Source organism: Dipodomys ordii, unplaced genomic scaffold (genome assembly GCF_000151885.1).
Source record: "Dipodomys ordii isolate 6190 unplaced genomic scaffold, Dord_2.0 Scaffold35, whole genome shotgun sequence".
NCBI classification, from domain to species: Eukaryota; Metazoa; Chordata; class Mammalia; order Rodentia; family Heteromyidae; genus Dipodomys; species Dipodomys ordii.
This window is the reverse complement of record NW_012267251.1, coordinates 8181198-8205356: the sequence shown is the minus strand read 5'-3', so window position 1 is coordinate 8205356 and position 24159 is coordinate 8181198. Positions and strand designations below refer to the sequence as shown.

The window sequence follows — 24159 nt, the reverse complement described above, 5'->3', positions numbered from 1 at the left end:
ACCGTGCCGTCAGAGCCGGCCAGGCATTGTGTGAGCGATCGGCCTTATTCAGTTTCACTGGCTGGGCTTGGCGAGGGAGGGAGACACGGGCGGAGGAGGAGTCAAGGAAACTTTCGACGCTGCGCCTCGTCCCCTGCTCGCTTCCCTCCTGCTCGCTTCCCTCCTTCCTTCCCTCCTTCCTTCCCTCCCAGCTGGCAGGAATTTCATCCAGGAAAGGAGGGGGAAAAAGGTGGGGGGGGGAGAGAAAGCGAAGAAATCCAAAGCAAGGAAAGCCCAGCATGTCACGGACATGCACTTGTTTGAAAAGGGGCGCCCCAGATCCTGAGCTAGGGGCGTCCCCAGGCCCTCTTGCCTTTGAGGACAGTCAAGGGGACACTGGGGACAGGAAGGAGAGCCTGGGAGAGAGAGCTCAGGGTTCCCCCAGTGCCTCCCCCAGCAGGTCTGGAACTGGAGGAACCCAAGAGAAGCCGTCTGTCTGCCCAGACCCAGGAGAAGCTATCTGCTCAAGGTCACAGGTGCTGGGGCCGGCCTGTGGTGCGGCGCAGGGCAGCCCTCCTCTCTGGGTCCGGGATGGGGTCGTGAGGTTGGGGGGAGAGGTGGAGGAGGGAGGCACAGTGCCCTAACACGCAGACTAGGCTGTGGGTTTCCACCCCCTGGGGTGCAATGGATGGAAATGCACATCTGTCCTCTCAGTTGGGTTTAAGGCCTGAGGATCGCCTTGATTCCTCCCCCGGCCCCCCAGAGCCCACGGTGTGCCCAGCTGGTTGTCAGAGCCCGTCAGAAAGTCAGCGCACTGGCGCCACCTGGAGGCTCAGTGCTGCAGATGCCGTTCAGCCACCTTGATGCTCCAATCCCAGAGTGAGCCCTTTGTCCTTCTTCAGGATGTGGGGAGCTGGTTCAAGTTGGAGCCAAGTTCCGTTCTCTCTTAGCCATCCTTGGCTGGCAGAGACTCCTTCACCAGGCCTCTTGCTTTCTCTGGTCACTTGGTCTCCCTCTGAGCCAAAACCCCAGTGCAGAGCTAGATGAGGCTCAAGGCCTCCCTGTTCCCACTTGCCCTGACCCCTCATGCTCCAAACAGAATGCACACCAGAAACTTGAGGACCTTGATGCATCCAGTGTTTCTCCCACAGTGTACTCTCACGTCTCAGGACCTTCTCTTCCATCTCCAACCTCTGCTGTCACTCCAGGGCCAGAGGGGCTGCCTAGCTGGGTCAAAAAGCCAGCAAACCCTGACCCCGAGAATCAGTCAGGACTATAGCCCTAAAAGCAGAAGATGAGCTACAGGATGGCCCTGCACAAGCAGGAAGCCCTACACACGGAAGCGCCTCTGCCCTGTGGGCGAGCCTGAGCTCAGGAGGCCTGCATTTCCCACGTCACACATTTGTAGCCGTGGCTCCATCCTGCACCCCATCTCCACACCTGCTGCTCTGGTGAGGGGCTCAGGCTGGAAAGCCATGGTTGAGCCCTGCTGCAGTCTCTCGAGGTGGGCTCAGAATTGTCTCCAGCCAGCTCCTGTGAGAGTCTTTATGGAACCAAGCCCGTTGGCCTTGCTATTGTTTCCCTTCTTCAACCCTTCCGAGGTCCTGACCTCTGGCTCTTTGAGCATTACTAGGAACTGAAGTTGGTCTCCCCCATTCAGGGTGTGTGTGTGTGTGCGTGCGTGTGCGTGTGTGCACGCGTGTAACTCTACTCAAGAGAATTCTCTTTCAATATTTCTAGGCTTCTCTGTCTTCCAGGGCCCTTTACCAAGGGCCATCAGGTTCTAGCATCAGGGTCATGAGATCCAGTCCAGGAGACAGGCAGGAGCTTATGCGGCCATCCCACATTGTATTCTACCACGTGCAGTCCAGCCTTCAGGTGTCCGGGGCAGGCAGTCACATCCCCACTCTTTTCTGGTCTCCTAGGTTTTCCCTTTTCCATATTCCCACTCCTTGCTTTTTCCTCCACCTCCTTCTATTGGAGGGAAGGAAACAGGAAAGAACAAAGGAGCAGGGGAGTTTCTCTGGCTCCTGACCCTCATGAGCATCTCTACCCTGGCAAGAAGTCTGCTGTGAGTGAGGATGGCTCCTAAGGCTCTCACAGGTAGAGAAGGCTGGGGTGTCCAGAGAAGGGAAGTGAGGGACCACATAAATCCTAGTGCATTTGGGATGGTAGGTAAGAATGGGTACGTCAGTGAGATTCCATCCCTGGGCCTAGCACCACAGGATGCTGGAGGTAGACATGGAAATCTGAGGAAACCAGAAGACTAAGAAGTGTGTGTTGGGGGACGGGGGGACTCCAGGGTGAGAGACAGCCACTTACCAGCTCCAGGGCACAGCCAGCTCAGCTGGTCCCAGGCCCCAGCTCCCATCCTTGTCCTGTTTGCCCACGAGGACCCATGCTAGAGGACGGACAGACAGAACACAGCCTCAGACTTGACCGCATGTTTTTATTCCTTGGCTGTTTCCCCTTGGTTGGGATCCTATGGAACTATTCTCCCAGGGAAGCCAGGCCTGGGTTGCCTTGCCATCACAGCCCATCAGGGCACGGGCCCTTCGCAGACTCAGAGCAGCCCGTCCACCAGTGCGCTGTTCAGACAGTTGTAGAGGTAGATATACTGCTCCTGAGGGTAGACATGGAAAGAAGCTTCACTCTTAACTGCTCAAACCTGTGTCTTCTAACCCTAGCACGCCATGTGGGTCAGAGCATAGTGATCCATAGCGCCACCTGGTGGCAAAACTGCATGCTGCTGCCCCGAGGCCGCTGCAGCCAGAGTAGAACCTGCCCGTCCCAGGCCCGTCCCACAGCTGAGCCCTTGGTTGCCTCTCACCAGTGTTGGAGTCATGAGACCACAGGCCTGTGACTGCTGCAGGGCCACGTTAAAGACATCCACGGTGCACTCAGATCCCGCCTGCTGCAGCAGCTGCTCCATGGCCAGGAAGATGCCCAGATGGGTAGTGCCTTTGCTGCAATTGACTTAGAGTTGGATGGAGTACCTGGGGGGTACTCACATCCAGGGATGTGGTTGAAAGCACACCTGGGTCCAGGGACTGGGAAAGGGCCCTGGATACTGACCGGAAGTGGGGGAGAGGAGGGTAAAGGGCAAGGTGCAGAGTGGACAGGGACTTTGGGGCGCTGTGTTGTTTGGACCCACACATTCAAGCAGGGGCCGGGAGATTTGTCCAACAGCACCTGGAGTGGCTGAGCAGTGTGCCTGGCTTTCTGCTCTTGCCCTGGGAGCAGCAACGGCCCACCGCAGCTAGGAAAGGCAGCAAGGTGGCAGCAGGCAGCTCGTGCCCCGATTCCCAGAACTGAAACTGCAGATGCTGGACCTGCCTCTCCAGCCCGCTCTGCCCCTGGGAAGAGACCCGATCCCAATTGGTGCCCAGCAGGGCAGAGGGTAGCCAGCCCGGAACCCTCCCTCACCCTGACCCCTGACCCCCACAGCCCGCCACCCCATGGCCGGTGGCCAAGACACCTACATGTGTGACCCTGAACACGGTACAGGGCCAGCCGACTGTGTTGCTCTCAGCCACCCGGTGCACTGTCACCATGTCTGTGACCACCGGCTGCATCTCTGTTGGCCAGAACTCCTGAGGCTGGAACATAGCCCACGTTGCTCAGGGACCTTCCTAAGGTCAGACGGCACCATGCTTTCCTCCCTTCCCTATCCTCTGTCCCCCATGCCCCTCACCTTCTCCTGGGTATCCAGCGGGTACAGGGAGACCAGCACATGGGCTCCGTGCTCCCACACCAGCTCCCAGAGTTCCTCTGGCCCCGCAGGGCCAGTCAATACGACGTGGTCACGGCCAGAAGGCCCACCCTGCAGAGCACAGCCAATCAACTCCAAGGATTAAGTTGTCCTCAGCCCAACCCATAGCTCCAAAAGCTCCCAGAGTCCCCAGGTCCCAGGCTTAGAAGCACAAATAGAGGGTAAGCAGTAAGGCAGCTAGACCAGCATCATCTCACAGGGAAGAGCCAGGCTTCGGTCATGGCATCAGTGGGGCTCTCCTGATCCAGAGAAAGCTCAACCTGAGAACCATCATCTGTGGGGAAGTGGTGAGTGAGAGGTTGCCCACAGGGTCCAAGCCTTTTGCCCCAACCCCAACTCTCACAGTGTACTCAGTGAGACTCACAGAAGATAGAGCTGTTCTGCTCATGGCCAGGAGGGGGCAACAAAGAGCCCGTGTCATCCTTGATGGCCTGCAGCAGGAGCTGGGAAGGAGATGGGCACCCTGAGGCAGGGAAGGGAAGGCCCACCTCTGGTGCCACCCACTCCTGGGCCTGCAGTCTACCTCGTACTCCTTCAGGAAGCCAGAGTTGGCATTGGCTGCCCTTTTGGCACACGCCTGTGCAAAGTTCATCACAGAGATGGGCCCAGATCTGGGGGAAGGACTGAGAAGAAAGAGGCTCAGGTGACCCAGCTCCCATGCCAGTCTTCCAGGCTCTCCCCAACGGCAGGAGGCCAAATCCTGTTGGTGAGAAGGTACAGGGCACCATGCCCAGCTGCCGGGACCCAAGAACTTACTCTAAAGTGTCAGAGGGCTCATTCAGAATCTTGTTCAGCAGACAGCTGTGCAGGAAGATGTACTGGCTCTGGTGGAACAGAGGATGTCAGCTGGGGGGGCGGGAGGGGGAGGGGGAGGGGGAGGGCTAGCCCAGCAAGATCTAAAACACACAGGAGGGACAAGGGATCCATCTAAGAACTTCCCTGTGCTGTCCTTCAGTGTGGATTTGGCCAGGGCCATCCCTCCTGTCCGTTCATAGAAAAGAAAACAAGCCGGGCACTGCCATGGCTCACACCTCTAATCCTAGCTACTCAGGAGACTGAGGTCCAAGGATCCCTGATCAAAGCCAGCCTGGGCAGACAAATCTGTGAAACTCTTACCTTTAATTGACCAGCAAAAAGCCAGAAGTGGAGGTGTGGTGCAAAAGCCCTGGGGTGTGGGAGAGGGAAGAGGAGGGGAGGGAAGGGAGGGAAGGGGAGGGGAGGGGAGGGAAGGGAAGGGAAGGGAAGGGAGAAGGGGAAGGGGGAAAAAAGCAGCCCAGGGAGGACAGTGGCATAGTATGAGCCCTGAGCACAACAGGCCACTGTAGAAAGAGTCATCTACTTCCTGTGACCATCTCCTGCCCTCCCTCTCCTTGAGGTCTGAGCGGCGGGGCCCAGCATGGTAAGGCGCTCACTGGTGTCTGGATCATGAAGGGCCGATGCAACCGGAGTGTATACACGGTGTGGAACACATCCACCATCTGCTCTTCCTCCAGCTGCTGAAGCAGCCTCAAGAGGGCGATGAAGGTGCCCGTCCGGCCCACACCGGCACTGTGGGGACAGCCCTGGGGAACTCAGTGGGGGAGGCCCCTTCCCCTCCACCGTGGCCATGCAAGGCCTCCCCACCTCCCGTTCTCACCTGCAGTGCACCAGCATGGGCCCCATGGCCTGCGTGGCCCTCACCTGCTCCTGTACCAACTGCACAAAGGCGAGCAGGGAGCTGGGGGCCTCGGGGATGCTGTGGTCAGGCCAGGTGGTGAACTGAAGCTGCTTCACCCTCCGCTGCTTTTGCTGGGCACCCTGAGGGCGGGTGGGCAGGAGGGGGCAGGGGCTATGCTACTGAGCCTTCCTCACCAACTCCTGAGGGCAGTGGTCAGCCTCTCCCCTCAGACCGAGTCTCCTGGAGGGAGGGTGGCAGCTCTATGTCCCCACCCACCCCGCTGTAGACGCTGCCTGAGTCCCTGGCTCCTTCTCAATGCTCCTGGGTGATCTGTGCCTGCAGAGGGCTGATCCCAGGCCCCGTCTTCCTGTCCCAGAAGATCACCCACTGGAGAAGCACCCAGGGGTGGGGAGGGCAGGGAGCACAGATCTGAGTTCAGGGTGGGGAGGGCACCGTCCATTGCTTCTCTCTTTGCTCTGTCTCCGCCCCCACCCCCACCCCTTGGTCGTGGGGCTTGAACTCTGGGCCTGGGCGCTGTCCCTCAGCATTTCAGCTTAAGGCGAGAGCTCTACCACTTGAGCCACAGCGCCACTTCTGGTGGTTAACTGAGATAGTCTCACGGACTTTCCTGCCGAGGCTGGCTTTGAACCCAGATCCTCAGATCTCAGCCTCCTGAGTACCTAGAATGACAGATGTGAGCCACACGCTCCGCCTCTGTTCACTCCATACCCCAGGTTAGCCTTGACCTTCTTTGTGCCTTGCACCTCTTCCCTAACGAACTACTGTTCCCTAACCAGTGATCCTCAGCAATATGAGGGCCACCTCCTCAGGAGGTCTCAGCCCCGGTGCCCTGTTCCCTGGCCACGCACATGCCACAGCCGGAACTGCCTGGTGGTCCACTCATCCTCGGACTCCTCGGCCAGGAGGTCGATGGTGATGTGTCCGTGCGTGACAGGGGTGGGGTCCGCTGGCCAGTAATGCTCACACAGCACCTAGGGTGGAGGGTTGGAGAGGGCTGGGGAGAGGGGACTCCCTGCTACACCCCACCCCCACCCCAGTTTATCAGCCCCACCCCTCTCTGCCCATTTCTTTTTTGTTTGTTTGGTGGTGGGGCTTGAACTCTGGGCCTAGGCCTCAGCTCTTCAGCTCAAGGCGAGCACTCTACCACTTGAGCCACAGCACCACTTCTGACTTTTTCTGCTTATGTGGTGCTGAGGAATCAAACCCAGGGCCTCATGCACTGGAGGCGAGCACTCTACCACTGAGCCACCTTCCTAGCCCATCTTTTGGGTCCCTGCCACCCTGATGAAGTTCTGCTCCTTGTACCCACAGCTCCAAGGCCTCCTTCTCCAGCAGCCTCCCTCCTATCGCTGGGAGCCAGCACCTTCACCCTGGACCCCCAGGGCTCGGAGGGTCTTTGGCTCCTTTGGGAAACTGGATTGCTCGGGTTTAGGGGTCTTCTGCCTTTGCCTTGCTGCCCTAGTCACAGGCCAGCTCAGCAGCCTGCTCAGGGCACAGGGGAGGCATCCCCCAGGCAGGATACCCTAACTTTTGTATCCTTCTCCCTTTCCATCCTCCCTTACTTCCCTCTGTCCTAGCACACCTAATGGGGTGGCGGTGAGGGTGAAGGGAGGGTTCCTACAAGAACAAGCGCCACCTAGTGGCTCTTTTGAGGACCTGCATGGCTGCATGGCATGCTCACCCTCCCGTTCTCCATGCCCACAGTGAGCATGACGATGATGGGGACCTGCTGCTCCCACACCAGCCGCCAGAAGTCCACCAGTGTTTTCTTGAGAGGCCCCTGGGTGGCGATGAATTCCTGTGGGTGAGTGTAGCCCTAGGGCGTGGGGGCAGAGGGCAGGAACACAGTCACAGGTGTGTGTGGGGGGGGTGTCATGGCCCCCAGGTCCCCACCATAGAACAGGGGTGATCAGCCCTTGGCCTCCACAAGCATGGCTGCAGCACGCAGGCCCATACAGCCACGTGTGCAAACACAGGAACAGCCCGGGCTCTAAGCGCCCAAGCAGGAGCCATGGCCTCCGCCATGCCCACCTCAAAGGGGCAAGAAAATCCTCCTGGAAATAGCAAGATCCACACAGGCCAGCGTGCCGGTCTACGCAGCTTGCCCGCCTCACCAACCCAAGTGTCTCCCCTAACATGAAGCTGCCTCCCCCCCCCCGCACCCTCCCCCCATCACGACCCTTCTTGAGGCATTAGGGCTCATCACAGACTCTAAAGCCCTTCGCTAAAAACCAATCCTCTTTCCTACCTCCAGCCCTGTCTACCTTTCCCCCCTGAGCCCCACCTTACCCTGCATTCCCGTGCAACACACACACACACACATACACACACACACAGAATATCAGGAAAAAATATCGGGTGAGGGCAACCAGAGAGGGTGACAGAGGACACATGTGGTCAAATACGGTGGAAGCTCATCTGCAGGTGTCAAAATAGAACTGAGATTGTTGTAAGAAGGCGGGGAGTGGGGAGGGGTGAGAGAGATGGGGGTCAGGTTGATCAGAATACATGTGTGGAAGTGTTACACCGACCCCCTGCACAACTCATGTAGGCTAATCCAACAACGCCATTTGTTTTTCAAGAGACTGAACGCCCCCTCTGCTAGGAAACTTCTTGGGGGTTTGAACGCAGGGCCTTGCACACGTGAGGCAAGTGCTCTACCACTTGAGCTATGTCTCTGGCCCTGTTGTATTTTGCTTTTGGGATAGTGTTTTCCTAACTTTGCCTAGGCCAGTCCAGGACCTGTAATCCTCCAGCCTCTGCCTCTCATGTAGCTGGGATTACAGGCATGTATCACTACACTACACATAGCTTTTGGAAGTCTTTGGTGATTCCTCCAATAGACCATTTTTTTCTTTCCTCCAGGATGCCCTGATCTCTCCAAATCACTCTCTTTACTACACACATGTGCGTGCACATGCACACAAACATGCACACACATACATGACCCATAAAGGTATTAACATGACTAACTCAACAGAATGGACCCTCAAACACCACCTACTGTGTTGACCTAAAACATAAGGACCGGGTGATCATCACAGATGACAGCTATAGCTTCGCCAGGACCCTGAATCTCCTCCCTACCCTACCCCCCCGCCCCTGCAGCTCACATCCTAAGCTGACACCTCCAGAGCCCGCCAGCTGGTGGTGCTTACGGGAACGAAGTTGGCGTTGATGTAGTCAGAATGGGGGTCTCCAGCCAGCTGCATCAGCCTGACCCTGGAGTGGTCGTCTGCAGAGGGGAGAAGCTCAGGGTGGGCACGCGCAGCCCCTTCCCGGGCCCCGCCGGGCCCTGTGCCCTGCCCTCCGGCTGCGCTACTCACAAGGGAGCACGTGTGGGTAGCGGTTCTTGGCGGCGTTGGCCGGCTGCTCTGCCTCCAGCCGGCTCTGCTCCCGGCCCACTTCCTTCAGCTCCTGCCCACATGGGAGACGCTGATGCTGGCGCTGACCTAACTCACGGAGTCAGGTGGGCACCAGGCTGGGAAACCAGGAGTCTACGGGCAATGCAGGCCTCACCTCAAACTCTTGGAAGAAAGCCTGGTTGGCATGAGCACTCTTGGCCTCGAAGCTCTGCCGGAAGCCGTGGGTAGGGATGGGCCGGTGGGTCCGCCTAGGGGGGAGGGGGTCCCCACCTGTGAGGGTGAACCCTGCCCTGCCCACCCCGGATGGCAGATGCACTGCTGGATAAACAGTGTCCGCACAAGGGGGCTGTTGGGCTCACAGATCCTGGCCTCTGAACCCCAGAATGAACAGCACACACTCCCGGTCAGCTCTCCAGTGCAAGCTGCCATCACAGAATGTGAAGGAAAAGGGGCAGAGAGAGAGCGAGAGGGTGGGGGCGGAGGACAGGAACTAAGCATGCAGGGCCCAAGTATACAGCCAGTGCTCAATCAATGCCACTAGGAGGGAGAGCTCTGGCCGGGAGTAACCCCACAGCCACTCATCCATGTGATTAGAACCCACTGCAGTGAGGGTGGTGGCTAGGTTTATGTCAGCTTGGCTGGCCACAGTGCCCAGAAATATAACCAAGCATCACCCTGGATGTTTCCAGGAAGCTGTGTTTTGGATGCGATTAATTAGCTTTTTAACTCAGTTGTCTGTAATGACAGAAGCTGACTCTCCCTAATGTGGATGGGCCTTACCCAGTCAGTTGAAGGCCTTAAAAGAACAAAAACCGACCTCCTGGGAGGAAGAACTCTTCCTGCAGACCCTTCAGACCCTCGTGTGGGTCTAGGGCCGCCCATCCATCAGATTTTGGACTCTCCAAGCCTCCACCATAATATAACCCATCTCCCTTGCTCCAGCTTCCCAATGCCACTACACTCAGCACAAGCCTTCCCCCGCCCCAGAAGTAACTTCTTTCCCCCATTCCTCCTTGGTCCTCTATCTCTGACAGCTCCAACTTATGCAGTAGGTTTGAAGGAGGAAGAGGAAGGAGAAGCTGCAGGCGTGAGGAGAAGAGGTAGAAGGTGCTAGAAGTCTTCAAGAAGATGGGAGAGGCCCGGGAGCTGTCTGTGTGCAGTCACAGAGGTACAGCGTGCAAGGGGGCTGCGGCAGCGCCCCCCTCCAGGCCGGGCCCCCCCCAGGCCCACGCCGCCGCCCAGTCCCACTCCAGGAAGCACCGGGCTGTACCCTCACCTCAGGCTGTGGGACGTCAACTCGTGGGAAAAGCTGTCCTTCTCTGCCCTGCCAGAGCACAGAGGCAAAGTGGGAGGCAGTCCCCCAGGTGGGGACAGCCCCCCGGAGCCCCCTTCATCCCCCACACGCACGGTGGTTCCCCCACCCCCGAGACCCCCTCCCCCACTCACCCCGGCCCCTTCAGCCTCCACCAGCACAGCAAGCTCAGCCCGGCACAGACGGTGAGGACGCAGCCTGCCGTGATGCCCACCACGGCTGCCAGGGGCACTGCAGCCGAGGACACGCTGGCCCGGGGCTCTGGGGACAGAAGAAGAGGTGGATATGGCCTCGTCCCGCTGGCCTGTGGACAGGCCAGCTTCTGCAGGACTCAGGTTGTCATAGAGAACGCTAGAAGTCACAGGTGCAAACTGGGCCCCAGGAACTGAACTGAAAACAGCCAGCAAGCCACCCTGGACTCAGGCCTCCCCTCCCTCACGCCCTCTAAAGGAAGAGGGCAAAGGCCTGGCTTCCTGGACCTTGTAGAACTGCGCTCTCCTGTAGGGAAAGCAGCGGCCTCCTGCTTAGTGAGCACAAGCAATGTGACTGGCTCAATGTGAGGTCAAAAATTAATGTCGTGTGTGTGTGTGTGTGTGTGTGTGTGTGTGTGTGTGTGTGTTCTGGGGCTTGAACTCAGATCCTAGGCAATATCTCTGAGCTATTTTGTTCAAGGCCTGCGCTCTACCACCTGAGCCCCAGCCCTACTTCTAGCTTTTCAATGGTTAATTGGACTTTCTTGCCCATGCTGGCTTTCAACCTCAATCTCAGATCTCAGCTTCCTTCTTTTTGAGGTCGGTCATGGGGCTTTAACTCTGGGCCTAGGCACTGTCCCTCAGCTCTTCAGCTCAAGGAAAGCGCTCTACCACTTGAGCCACAGCACCACTTCTGGTCTTCTGGTCTTTAATTGGAGATAAGAGTCTCATGGACTTTCCTGCCTGGGCTGGCTTTGAACTGTGATCCTCAGATCTCAGCCTCTGAGTAGCTGGAATTACAGGCGTGAGCCCGGGCTGTCCTTAAACTCACAATCTTACAGCCACTACCTCCCAAGTACTGGGATTACAGACATGTTCCACTACACCTGAACCTATGCTAGGGAATTCTAAGTTGCACATGGGGTTCAGCTCACACTGGTGGCTTGCACTGGGTTCCTACTAGACAGTGCTACTCTAGAGCCTGGTGGTTGGCTGGAGATAGGAAAATGCTGTTGCTATAGACAACAGTGAAGTGACCCTCCTATCCCCACCCAGTGCCTCTCTAGCCCAGCCCCCGCCCAGGCCTGGTGCCCAGGGTCTCAGAACCTCAGCTTTGCAAGCTGGCACCTGACCCCCAGGAGCCTAAGCTGAGCCCCTCCCGCGGAAGGCTGCAAGAGAGGTCCCAGCATGCATCCCCAGCTCCAGGGACCGGCTGGCACCGTCTGAACGCCAGCCAGGTGCCCTCCTCGCCTGAGAAGGCCGAGAAAGAGGTGATGGTCTCCGGAGAGTTGAGCCTGGTGAACGCCACCACACTGAACCTGGGGCAGGGAAGAAGGCCGTTGAGGAGGGCGGGTGATGAAGCCACACCCCTCCCAGACCTGCACACTGGCGGTGGATGTCCGTCCCCGATACACACACACCTGTACTGGAAACCCAGCTTCAGCTGCCCGTTGCATATCTCCTGGGTATAGCCACAGTCTTCTGTGCCCATGGGCACCGTCCAGGATGTTGGCACAGCCCAGGGCCCTGGGTAGAAGGGGTTGGGGAGCAGCGTGGCCAGATAGCAGTCGTGTCCCCTGTAGTAGTGATCGAACCACGTGTGGTTGATGGCTTCCTGCGGGGGCTGAGGCACTGGCGGAGAAATGGGGAAAGGACAGGAGATGGGCAGTGGGTAGAGGCCTCGCTCTCCGTCGCGAGGAGTGCCTCCATTTCTCTAGTATGTTCTCCACCTAGAAGAGTCTGGGGGTCCCTTCCAGCTGCAAGTCAAGTCCAGCCTCAGATCTTCATCATCGAGTCTCAGGTTAAATGGCGGTCCTCACCTGCCCATACCAGGCCACAGCCAGCCTCCCTGCACCCCTCTGGGCCCGGGACTCACGTGACACGTTGGTGGTGGCAATGATGCCATACCACTGGATTTGCCCATCATCCTTGCCAAACATGCCTCGTGTGATCGTCACCCCCAGCCCTGACTCCAGCTCCAGCTGGGGGGCTGCGGCCAGCTCTGGGGGATGCCAGGCTGGGGGAGAGGGGAGGACACAGAAGCCCAACTTGGTGGCTATAGTCAGGGAGCAGGGACCGGGTCTTTCTGTCCCCAGCACCTCTCCCAGGGTCTGTCAGCAAAAATGGTGCCTGGACACAATTAAACAAGAACTGGAAGATTCACAGGCTACAGGGCCATGGTACAAGGCTCCTGTGTGGAACCAGGGGAAAGGCACTGGGGGCCAGCAGCGATGGAGGGAGAGCGGTACAAAGGCCTACCTTGAGCAGAAGTGGTGCATACCAGGGTCACTGCCCGGCTCCACAGGCCATTCCTGCCCAGCACACTGAGGCTGAGGCGATAGGGCGTGGCAGGTGCCAGGTTAGGCAGGAGAAAGGCATCCTCAGAGGTGTTGGCCTGAAACACGAGGCGCGTGCCCGCTCCGGCCACCAGCTGTTCTGCTACCACCAGACAGGAGTCCACATCCCCGAGAGGCATGGACCAGGTCAGGGCCAGGTGGGTGGTCTCCGGCTGGCATTGCACGTCCTTCACAGGGCCAGGCTCTGGGGGAACCATGGGGTCTGCTCTGTGTAGGAGTCCGTGTACCCCCAGGAAGATGACATTCGCTCAGGGGCCCCCAGAAGCAGCAGGTGCAGCCGGGCACCAGCAGCTCACAGCTGTAATCCTAGCTATTCAGGAGGTTGAAATCTGAGGACTGAGGTTCCAAGCCAGCTTGGGCAGGAAAGTCTGTGAGACTCTTATATCCAATTAGCCAGCCAAAAGCCAGCAGTGGCAGAAGGAAAGAGGAACATCATGAAACTGGAAAAAGAATGTCACCAGGAAGATCAAGAAGTAAAGACGGGACTGGGAGTGTGGCTTAGTGGCAGAGTGCTTGCCTAGCATTCATGAAGCCCTGGGTTCAATTCCTCAGTACTACATAAACAGAAAAAGCCAGAAGTGGTGCTATGGCTCAAGTGGTAGAGTGCTGGTCTTGAGCAAAAGAAGCTCAGGGACAGTGCCCAGGCTCTGAGTTCAAGCCCCAGAATAGAGAAAAAAAAAAAAAAAAAAAAGATATGAGGAGAGATTCACGGAACTCAGAGAGAAAAGAAAGTAGTCAGAGCAGAAACAAACAAACAAAAAAATGCACTGAGGAAAAAAAAATTCTGAGTAGGAAAAGAATATACTCAAAAAAACCATTATCACAGTAATTTAAATAATAATGGGGGAGAGACAGAGGTTATTAATATTATTATTAAAGTCCTTTTTGCTGTAAGGCTGGTGGGTGCTGTCGAAATGGGCAAGTTCAGGAAACCTGGGAAAGTGGTGCTTAAAGCCATCATCGTGAAGAACATTGATGATGGCCCTCAGATCGCCCCTACAGCCATGCTTTGGTGGCAGGAATTGATCGCTATTCCCGAAAAGTGACAGCTAACATGGGCAAGAAGAAGATGGCCAAGAGGTCAAAGATCAAGTCCTTTGTGAAGGTTTATAACTACAATCACCTTGTGCCCACAAGAAACTATGTAGATATCCCCTGGGACAAATCTGTGGTCAACAAGGATGTCTTCGGAGACCCAGCTCTTAAACACAAGGCCTGACGGGAGGCCAAGGTCAAGTTTGAGGAGAGATACAAGACCAGCAAGAACAAGTGCTTCTTTCAGAAGCTTCAGTTTTAGATACTTTCTGTTTCCATCATTAAAAAGAGGGGTGGATATTATTATTAAATAATAATAATGACAGAGGTCAAAGCCCAATATCAAAAATAAAAACAAAGCAGCCAGGACAATGAACTAAAGTCCTCCATGCTGAGAAATAAGGAGGATGAAAGGCCAAGAGCCTCAAAGGAAAACAAAAACCAAAAATCAAAGGGTCAGGAAAATGATCACGGATATGATAACAACATGACCATCAATCAAGTCCTGGAAGAGATGAAGGCGAAAGGGAATGAGCGAGTTATAGAAATTCAATGTCTCAAACTTTACGTCTGAGACCTGATGAGTATGTTTTATGTTGTTTTCATTGTTTGGGTTTGTTTGTTTTTTAATATGGACTTCATTGCGTTGATCTGTGGATAATCCTCAACCTGGATAATTTGTACTGCTAAAGTTTTAAAACACTTGAAATGGGGGGGGGGGAGGGGAGCCAGTGTTGGAGTGTGTGGCTCAAGTTGTAGAGCACCAGCCTTGAGCAAAAAAAGCTGAGGAAGAGTTCAAGGCCCTGAATTCAAGCCCCAACACTCTCTCTCTCTCTCTCTCTCTCTCTCCCCCCCCCAAACCAGCAGGTGCAGAGGGCTGTCTGTGTTCATGGGAAGGACCACAGTCATGTGGAGAAATGACTTGTCCTTGGTAGCAAGCCATGGGGACAGAGGTGGGCACACACCTGCCTGCCAGGAGCAGGGCCACAGCCTCCTGTCACTTCTCCCACCCCTCGTGGATGGCAACCTACCGACAGGCAGCACCACGGGGCGAGTGGAGGCCTGGAGAGGCCCGGCTCGGCACAGCACTGACAGCCCGAGGCTGCGTCCAGGCGTGAGGCCCCTCAGCACGAGGTGGGCTTGGCCTACGGCCAGGGGCTCCTCCCAGGCGGGGTGCCCATCCTCAGAGAGCTGGGCATGGCATATGCCCTGCCCCAAGGAGCCACTGGCCCAGGCCAGGCTGACCGTGGCGCTGCCCGCCTGCATGGACACCAGCAACTCACTGGGCATGGACGGGGCTGTGGAGGGAAGGGCACGGGTCAGCCAGGCCCGCTGGCCCTGATCATGAGAGGCCTGTGTGGCTCAGAGGACCATGATCTCATGCGGGGCCCTCAGCGTGGAGGTGAGCTACTATGCCATGGAGGGAGGGGCCCCGGGGTCTTGGAGTGGTCCTGGCCACGCCCCTCCCCTCCCTGCCTTTCCCACAGTCTGCTCACAGGTCCAGCCGGAGACGTTGGCAGCTGCGGTGCGGAGGGGCCCAGCCTGTGTGGCCAACTCCACCTCATACTGGGTGCCCGGGGTCAGAGCTGAAAAGCTTGTGCTGTTCACCTCAGCCCCCACGGTGCCAGTGGCCACCTGGGTGCCTTCCTGGTACAGGGTCAGCTGGTACTGATCTCGGCCCCCAGAAGCATGGACCCAGGATACCCGGAGCTGTGTGGGGCCCTCGCTGGTCACGTGTATCTCAGGAGGGGCCAAGGGAGCTGTAGGAAAGCCAAGCATGGCAGGGTGGACAAGAAGAGAAAAAAGAATCTACATTAGATATTTTATTCGGGTCCTCCTGCCCAGAAAGGTCCATTCCACCATTCATTCTGCCTGTCCTGGCCCAGTCTGAGCCAGGGACAGTGACCAGGGACAGCAGGGATCCTGAGATCTGACTCTGCCCATCCCCTCTCCACCACCACCACCACCACTACCACCCCAGCTTAAATGGATAAATTAATCTCTCCCTCTTCCCAGTGCCATCCCATTGTGGCCTATGGGACTAGACAGGGCACCATGGATGTTGTTCACAGGCTCTCCTCAGTCCTGCAGGACTTGAAATACCTTGATGTGGGTGGACAGATGGGCATGTGGGGCCCAGGCAATGTCCTCTGTCCTCAGACCCAGTCCTAGGATCTGGGGTCATGCAGGCCTGGCCCACTACCTCCATCTCCAAGGATAATGGGGGCCAGGGAGGCTGAGGCATGCTCTCAGTGCTAGCCCAGGCTAGAACCCAGATCTCCAGGCTCCCAGGCCAGACTTTTATCCAGTCTAAGTTCTTGAGAGGAGTCTTTTCTCTTTTTCTTTTGTCTTTGTGTGTGTGCGCTATGCATGGGACTTGAACTCTGGGCCTGGGAACTGTCCCTGAGCTTTTGCATTCAAGGTTAATGCTCTACCACTTGAACCACAGCTCCAATTCCAGTTTTGAGGTGGCTAATCAGAGATCAGAGGCTCATGAGCTTTCCTACCCAGGCAGGCTTTGAATCTGGATCCTCAGATCTCAGCCACCCGAGTAGCTAGGATTACAGGCATGAGTCACCAGTGCCTGGCTCTTGAGAGAAATCTCGAAGAGAGTGATGGTGGCTTGTGGGAAGAAGGAGGCTGAGAGGGAAGGCCCAGGCAGGGTTGGGGGACTCACCCCAGATTGAAGGCATGTAAGAGGCCAGCAAGCTGAGCATGTAGGAAGACCTGAGCTGGTGGAAGAGGGGCTTCCTGAGGAATGTGGGGGAAGGAGGAGGTCATGTGTGCCCTGACCTTCAGAGAATTCTGCCCCTCTTTCCTGTTGCTCCTCACACAGCTGAACTTGATCTCAACTCTCCCCTCAGAAGGCAAGTTACCTTCTCTCTGTGTGCCTCAGTTTCCTCATTTGTCGATGGAGATAGCCAGGGTGTTGATCTCCTAAGCATGTTTTAAGCAGCAGGTGGAATACTGAGCAAAGTACCCAGTGAGCATTTGCTAGGGTGCTTGTTTTAGTGACAACTCATAGCTCAGACCCGACTAGCAGCAGGGTCTGGGCTGGATCCCACTGCTGCCCACCTCCATACCACCGGGCACAAGGGAGCATGGGAAGTGGCTGCTGTACAAGTGAATGGTCCTTCAAGAAAGCCAAGAGTTTCCATGAATGATGAGCAGTTTCCTGGGGTTGGGGGGATAGCCACAGGCTGGTTCGCAGTGAAGTTTTCTCAGCTGCCTACCTACAGGCCAGCGAGGTCAAGGGGGGACACACAAAGCCCTGGGAGTCCAAAGAGCCAGGGTGAGGGAGGACCCATGGGAGCACTCACGTGTCCAGACTGTGGCATTGGCACTGCTGCTCTCGTCCAAGCCCCGCAGGGTACCCAGCTGCACCAGGAACTCAGAGCCTGGGGCCAACTGGGCCCAGGAGAAATTCTGGGCCTCAGGGACCAGGGTCTCCTCTTTTTCTAGAGCCAGGGGTCGCAGATTGTAAATCCGTAGCTGGAAACCATCCCTGCCACCTGGAGGGGGGCTCCAGGACGCCCTCAGTGCCGCCGGCGGCTCCGTAGCAAAGCTCAGGCTCAAGTTGGCAACCGGAGCAGGGCCTTGGAGGGCAGGAAGAGACAGATGTGGACTAACACCAAACTCTGCCTCTGTGGCCCCAAACAGCTGTACCGCCTTCCATAGGAAAGCCCCCACTTCCACAGGGCTCAGGGCCCACTCACCTCACCATCCTAGAAGCCTTCCTAGATTGCTAACCCAATATCTACTTCCTGCCTGATGCCAGGCCCCTGCCCAGCACCTGCTCCAACCCCACTTGGGCCTAACCCACCCCCACACCTGGCCCTACCAACACCTGCCCCCTGCATGATATGTGTCAGCTCCTGAGGCCATGTTGTCTGTTCACTGTGCTACCTAGAAAGGTACCTACCTACTTTCTCATACCCCACAAGGGCCCTGCCTGCCAGTCTACCTGCTGACAGTGATTTCTGCCTAGGTCACAGTCTGTCTGTGAGTCTAATTCTGGTCTGTGTTCATGCTTAGCCTCCTGATGAATCCCCACATCCTTCCTACCCAGGCCCCCACTTGCTCTCTCTCCTCTGACTCTCTAAGCAGATGTCCTTGTTAGGAGTACAAAAAAGATCAGCCCAGTCTACTTAAAATTCCCATTTTCCCCCATTTTAATGCAGTTTCATGTGATTTCAAGCAAGTATGTCTTGCACATTCCTGCCAAGGCCTTTACATTTGTCATATACGATGTAAAATCTCATGTCTTATAGGTATATAAGCTATCTACCAGTTGTCCTTTCTTCAGAATATTTAGCTGTGGCACCTAATCCCATACCTAGAAAATAGTAGGAATTAATTATTTGTTGAGACGATAAATGGGTAGTTGGAAGGATGGATGGACAGATAGGTGTGTGGTTGGCTAGATGGGTGGGTGGTAGGTGCGTGGCTGGCTGGGTGGATAGATAAATAGGTGGATAAGTGAGTGAGTGGGTGAATGGATGGGTGAGTGGATAGATATAAGAATTTATAGATGAGTATGTACATGGATAGATGTACATACTCATCTATAAATTCTTCTATCACATGAAACTGCATTCAAATGGGGGAAAATGGGAATTTTAAGTAGACTGGGCTGATCTTTTTTGTACTCCTAACAAGGACATCTGCTTAGAGAGTCAGAGGAGAGAGAGCAAGTGGTGGGTAGATAAACAGACAGGTGGGTGAGTGGGTAGATGGATGGATTGGTGGGTGGGTGGATAGATGAATGAATAGGGCTGGAAATGTGTCTTAGTGGTAGAGTGCTTGCCTACCATGCATGAAGCCTTGGGTTCCATTCCTCAGTACCACATACACAGAAAAAGCCAGAAGTGGCTCAAGTGGTAGAGTGCTAGCCTTGAGCAAAAAGAAGCTCAGGGTCAGTGCCCAGGCCCTGACTGGCAAAAAAAGAAAAAGAAAAGAATGAATAGATGAATGGGTATATGTGTGAGTGGATGGCCAGCCAATCAGGTAGTGGAAGGTAGAAAATGCGTACGAATACATTCAGGAAAGACCTCACTCATGACCCTCTGAATCAAGAACATGACACGGGAAAGGGCAGAGAGGAGGAGGCTACGCCACCACCTGCTGCCCTGTGCCAGGCTCCCAGAGTGAAGCCAGGAACTCACGGGTACAGGCCTGTATCCTCTGGGTGCTGGAGTGGAGGTCCCCAGCCCAGGCCCACACTGACACGTTGTAGCAGGAGCCAGGGACCAGATCCCTCAGAGTCAGCCTGGAACGGTCCGGGCCCACATCAGCGAGGCTGTCGGGCGACCCCTGGCTGCCATCCTGGTACCAGCCAACCTTGTAGCCTTCTCGCTCTCCTGGGGCTGCGGCCCAGCCAATGGTCAGTTCAGAGGGGCTTCCCCTGCTGGTGACCTCCAGTGACCGGGGTGCCAGGGGACCTGAAGAGAGGGAGCGTCTGGTGAGGGGTCACGGGTCCTGGCTCCTGACACCCCCTGCTCAGCTCTCCCAAGCCTTTCTTCAGCTTGTCTCGGCAAAGTCTTCCAGCCCCGGGACCAGGGCGCACAGTGGCTGGCACTCACTTGTGTGGCCTGTGAGGCTTTGGGTGATGAATCCAGAGGACGAGGTAATGTCTACCCGGTAGTGGGCCCCCGGCACCAGCTCACAGAAGGTGACGTGGGTGGCACCAGAGGGCACAGAGATATTTCCTAGGAGGCCTGGGCCACCATCTGCATAGAGCAATGCCCGCCGCCCAGGCTCCCTGGTGGCCTTCAATCCTTGCAGCTGCAGCTTGGCACCACTGCCCTGCCTGGGCTGGGCTGTAGGATCTGGGAAGGAAGAAAGATCGGATAGTGAGGACCCAGCCGCCCCCGGGCCACTGCCCCTAGCAGGACTCCACACTGACCTCTCCAGCCCAGACTCACCAGCCAGCCAGGCACTGGCCTGAGCCCAGGCATGATGCGGCCCAGCCAGCACCCTCAGCTCCAGGGCGTAGTGTCCAGTTGGCAGAGGTCCTGGGATAGTGGCGCTGTGGACCTCAGGGCCCAGAGAGATGTTCGTCTCCATCGGTCCACTCAACTTCAGCAAGTAGCCGTCCTGCACTCCCGGCCCTGCCTTCCAGCTGGCCTGCAGCTCAGGGGGCATCGGAGTCAGCAACAGATCCAGTGGGGGAGAGGGGTCTGAGGAGAAAGAGGCAAATACTCCCCAAATACCCAAGCAGTGGAGGAGAAAAACCCCCACTGCCCCTGCCAGATGCTCTCCATACACGCCCAGCTGTGCATCGCCCAGGATAGCAGCCCCATTCGCCACACTCTGAGTGAATTCCAGGAACCGGAGCTGCCATCTGAGCAGCCCACAGCAACAGACATAACACATCACGTGACTGAATGTGTGTCTGCCAGCTCTGAGGACGCTCCATGCAGCTCCCACGTATAATCCTCAACTAGACGATGGATGCAACTTGTTCAACATAGAGCGACTGCCAGGAGTTGGATAATCCAACAGAATCTATGCCTGTAACCCTAGCTACTCAGGAGGATGAGATCTGAGGATTGTGAATCGAAGCCAGCCTAGACAGAAAAGTCTGTGAGATTCCTATGTCTGTCCAGTTAACTAAGGGGAAAAAAAGTGGAAATGGGGCTGTGGATCAAGTGGTAGAACTGTAGCCTTGAGGAAAAAAGCCAAGGGAGAGCATGAGGGCCTGAGTTCAAAGGCAGGTAAGCAAATACTCATCCAAAAATCCACAGCTAGCAAGTAGCAGAAACAAATCTAAGAACTCAGGAAGATATCTGGTACCAGGGTCTGAATTCAGAGCCTTGCACTCAACTCGGCTTGCTTGCTTGCTGAGCTGTGTGCTTCCAGCCTGGTTTTTTGCTAGTTAGATGGAATCTCATGGACTTTCCTTGCTGGCTTTGGACCATGTTTCTCTAGATCTTAGCCTCCTGACTAGCTTAGATTACAGGTGTGAGCTCTTGGTGCCTGGCCTGGCTCCTCTCCTCTTAACCACTGCCCGGCAGCACTTCTCAGAGTAAGAGCATGGTGAATGAGGGAAGCTGAAATGGGTTCTACAGAGTTCCGGCCAGGTCCAGATGGGCTACATCCACACCTAGTGTGACCTTGGGTTCTTTCTCTCTCTGCATCTTAGCAACCTCTGCCATAACAGAGAGCAACAGGACCCACATCAGGCTGTTTTGAAGATGGAATTAAAGTACTCGTAGGAAGTGCCCAGCACAGAGCCCACCCCAGAAAATGGTTCAATAATGATAAACATCACTTCTACCGTCATCCTCTAGGTGGCGCCTCTAGCCAGCCGGAGATACTCAGCATCTGTGCCCCCAGAGGAACCCACTCCCCCTCAGCTATTTCCAGATAACGAAGATCATTAAGCAGCTTGTGCATATCCCCTCAACTCTCGGATACTTACAGGTCCATTCGGTGGCACTGGGCCCCGTGGCCTGATGGGGCCCAGCAGCAGCCCTGAGCATCAGCTCATACTGGGTTCCCGGAGACAGGTGGAGGAAGGTATGATTTGAGACCCCGCGGCTGACTACTGTGGTCAGGTTGGAGCTGCCTAGGCGGTCGGTGAGCAGGAGGTGGAGCTGGGCAGCCCCCTCAGAGCGGTTCCAGGAGGCCTGCAGGGCACTGGTGTCCAGGGCACTTAGCCTCAGGTGATCCGGGGGCACGGGGCCTGAGGGAGGGATGAGCAGGGCACACGTGGGCTTGAAGAAGATACTGACACCAGCTCTAAGGCAAAAGGGCCGGGAAGCATAACCACACTGGAACATGGCTCCCCACACCTTTCCCCAAATCGGGGGAGGGGAGATCACTCTAGGCCTTGCTCAGGGACCCAGCTTACCTGTCCACTGGTGGACGCTGATCTTCGCTTGGAGATCACCTGCCCACGTGATAACCTCCAATACATACTGGCTGCCTGGCAAGAGGTTGTCAAAGCGGTAAGATAGGTTTCCTGGGGACAGGGAGATATTCCATGCCAGGGTTTGGGACTCTAGGTGGTACAGGAGAAGCTGGTAGCCATCCTGCTCCCCCGGGGCATCGCCCCAGGAGGCCTCCAGGCGAGTGGGGCTCCCAGAGCTGTGGAGCTGCAGTTCTCGGACAATTGCTGGGGCTAAAGGAAGTAGAGAAACGCACCAAGGTCAGTTCCAAAGGCCTTTCCCCCCCCACTGGAGCTTGAACTGGGGGCCTTGGTGGTGTTAAGTTTTTCACTCAAGGCTGGTACTCTACCACGTGAGCCACAGCCCCACTTCCAGCTTTTTGGTGGTTAACTGGCAATATCTCATGGACTTTCCTGCCTGGGCTAGCTTCACACCTTGATGGTCAGATCTCAGCCTCCTGGGTGGCTAGGATTACAGGCGTGAACCACCTCACCCAGCCCCACAGAGGCTGACCCCTTTGTCTACACTGCCCCAACCCCAAGCCAAATCTCCCCCTCCTTCAGTCCTCATACCTGTGCGGACAGTGAGAGCGACAGTGGCATTCTGTCCACAGGGATGCAAGTCAGTCACTTCCAGCTGGTATCGACTTCCTGGCACCAGGTTGTGGAACTCGAAGCTGGATCCATTGGTGTAGGCCTGGAGCTGCTGCCCTTCGGGAGAGCTGAGGGGGCTGAGGCGCAGGAGGCGGAGGGCATGGCCAAAGCCACCCGGCTCTGCCGCTGTCCAGTTCACAAACAGGCTGGTGGGTGCCCCCTGGTGGCTCACGTTCATGCTTGGGGGTGGCCCTGGAGAAAAGGGGTGTATGCAGAGTCTCCTAATACCCTTTGGCCCCTGATAAAGAAGGAAGGGCCCCCAAAAGAGTCTGGTGTGGAGTAATTAGCCCTGCATCCATCTAGCCCCTCTCCCAGACCCCCCCTCATTCCATCCTATCACCCACAGAAGACACCTACCTCCCTCCAGGTTTGGGCTCCCTTCCAGGGAGTGACATGCATCTTCCTGCAGGAAGGAAGGGAAGAGAGAGGAGGAGAGATGGACTGAGGCCTCTGGGAGAGCCAGGAGGGTCAAGGCTAGAACCAGAGAGCAGAGCTGGGGGCTATCTCCTGGAGACACAGCCACGGTGCGGTGGCAGCCTAGCAGCTGGAGCCATCCGCTCTCTGTCCTCTGCCACTGGCCTTCCTTCTTGCCTGATGCAGACCAGCTGTGGAGCCGGCTAGAGAGAGGTGGGGGACCTGAACATGTCTGGGAGAACAGGGGTCCACCCGCCTGGGACGCCCCTGCCCCCCCCCGTGCCCATCATACCTCAGCCACAAAGCCCTGGAGCCAGAGGAGACAAGCCAACAGCACTGGGGGCCTCACCCACATCATGTCTGCAGAGGAAAAGTCGGGAGGCAGCAGAAGGCGGAGCCATACTCCCCCCCCCACGCACACACCCTCCTAACCCTCCCGATGCCCCACTGGCTGGCTTTGGGTAAAAGTGGGAAGGGCAGAGCTTCTAGCAGGCAGCAAAGAGCAAGGGGGCTGCCTCTCAGCCCCAAACCCTGCCCCACGCCCACACCCTTGGCAAGGCTTGGAGAGGGGAGAGGAGAAGCAAAGTCTGGGCTGTAGGCCCAGAAGGTACAAGAGGAACCACAGTACTGCAAGCCCAGAACAAGCCTAACCCCCCCTAACCCCCCCCCCGCCCGGCTGCCCGTGTCCCACCCCACCCCACTTCCAGCAGGCAGGTCTCCAGGGAGCAAAATGTCCTTTGTCCCTAGGGAAGACTAAGGGAGCAGTGGCCTCGCAGATGGCCACATAGAGTGGACAGAGCCAGCCTCCCCCCAACTGTGGAAAGGGGACGGGGTGAGAAGCAACCTCTCCCCTCCCACGGGCGGTGTGCACGTGCATGGCGGAAGCGTGTTCGTCTTCTGTAGGGGAAGAGGAGGAAACCCGCGGGTCCCAGAGGTCCGAGTGTTCCTGTGACCCGAGGGGGTGGCCAGGCACTTGTGGGCTGCCTGACCTTGGGTGTCATCTACTCCCCCCACAGCCACAGAACCTGAAATCCAGGCGAGAGCAGAGCCCCTCCCCCGAGGTCCCACATGTGTTGAGGGAAAAGCTGAATTTGAACCTGTGGCTTTGATGCCATAGAAATGGCAGACCTGGCACGCATACACTCAGCTCAGAATCGGGTTTCTCCCGGCTTGGAACCTTCAGGGGAACAATTCAAGATCCTAGAATAGTTGTTTGCCCCTCCCCCCCCCACAGGCACACTTTCTCCAGCCAGGTCAGCAGTGCCCATCTGGCTTCCTGACCCCTCCCAGCCCCCACCGGGCTGCTGGCACCAGAAACGGGAGGGAGCGTGGCCCAGAAGAGAAGGCAGTGCTCAGGCTGGGCTCTTCCTGCCTGGAGCCGGCTGCTCACCTGCCATTGCTCCCCCAGGAACTCCCCCACCAAGTGAGCGAGTGGGAGGAGAGGAGCCCTGGGAAGGAGGCCCAGGACCCAGCAAACTCAGGAAGGAAGTGTGCGCCACAGACAGGTCCAT

General features: G+C 56.7%; 1 protein-coding gene and 1 pseudogene across 1 annotated transcript; one reads left to right on the top strand and one right to left on the bottom strand.

The window, feature by feature from the left end:
* Positions 1–2414: 2414 nt before the first annotated feature.
* On the bottom strand, positions 2415–23811 carry LOC105986373 (receptor-type tyrosine-protein phosphatase V-like). Its single transcript, XM_013017267.1, has 34 exons — positions 23746–23811; positions 22941–23008; positions 22592–22637; positions 22154–22426; positions 21545–21814; positions 21113–21376; positions 19614–19868; positions 19272–19517; positions 18855–19130; positions 17010–17285; positions 15186–15449; positions 14721–14987; positions 12557–12838; positions 12174–12314; positions 11719–11929; positions 11549–11616; positions 10241–10367; positions 10071–10118; positions 8949–9042; positions 8756–8846; positions 8588–8664; positions 7111–7245; positions 6278–6400; positions 5388–5548; positions 5164–5299; positions 4508–4575; positions 4275–4362; positions 4116–4194; positions 3949–4025; positions 3674–3802; positions 3462–3578; positions 3172–3335; positions 2810–2945; positions 2415–2602 (listed from the first exon to the last, which is right to left on the bottom strand). The coding sequence occupies exons 2-34, from the start codon at positions 23004–23006 to the stop codon at positions 2543–2545; spliced, it is 5115 nt and encodes a 1704-aa protein (XP_012872721.1). The 5' UTR covers positions 23007–23008; positions 23746–23811; the 3' UTR covers positions 2415–2542.
* LOC105986374 lies at positions 13569–13908 on the top strand (annotated as a pseudogene).
* Positions 23812–24159: the final 348 nt, after the last annotated feature.

Excerpts from the sequence above, each read along its gene's own strand:
- LOC105986373 (XM_013017267.1), bottom strand. The coding sequence starts at position 23,006 with ATGATGTGGGTGAGGCCCCCAGTGCTGTTGGCTTGTCTCCTCTGGCTC. Across the intron at positions 22,638-22,940 it reads TCCAGGGCTTTGTGGCTGAG|GAAGATGCATGTCACTCCCT; the intron begins GTATGATGGGCA and ends TCCTTCCTGCAG. Across the intron at positions 4,576-5,163 it reads CCTTCATGATCCAGACACCA|AGCCAGTACATCTTCCTGCA; the intron begins GTGAGCGCCTTA and ends CTGTTCCACCAG.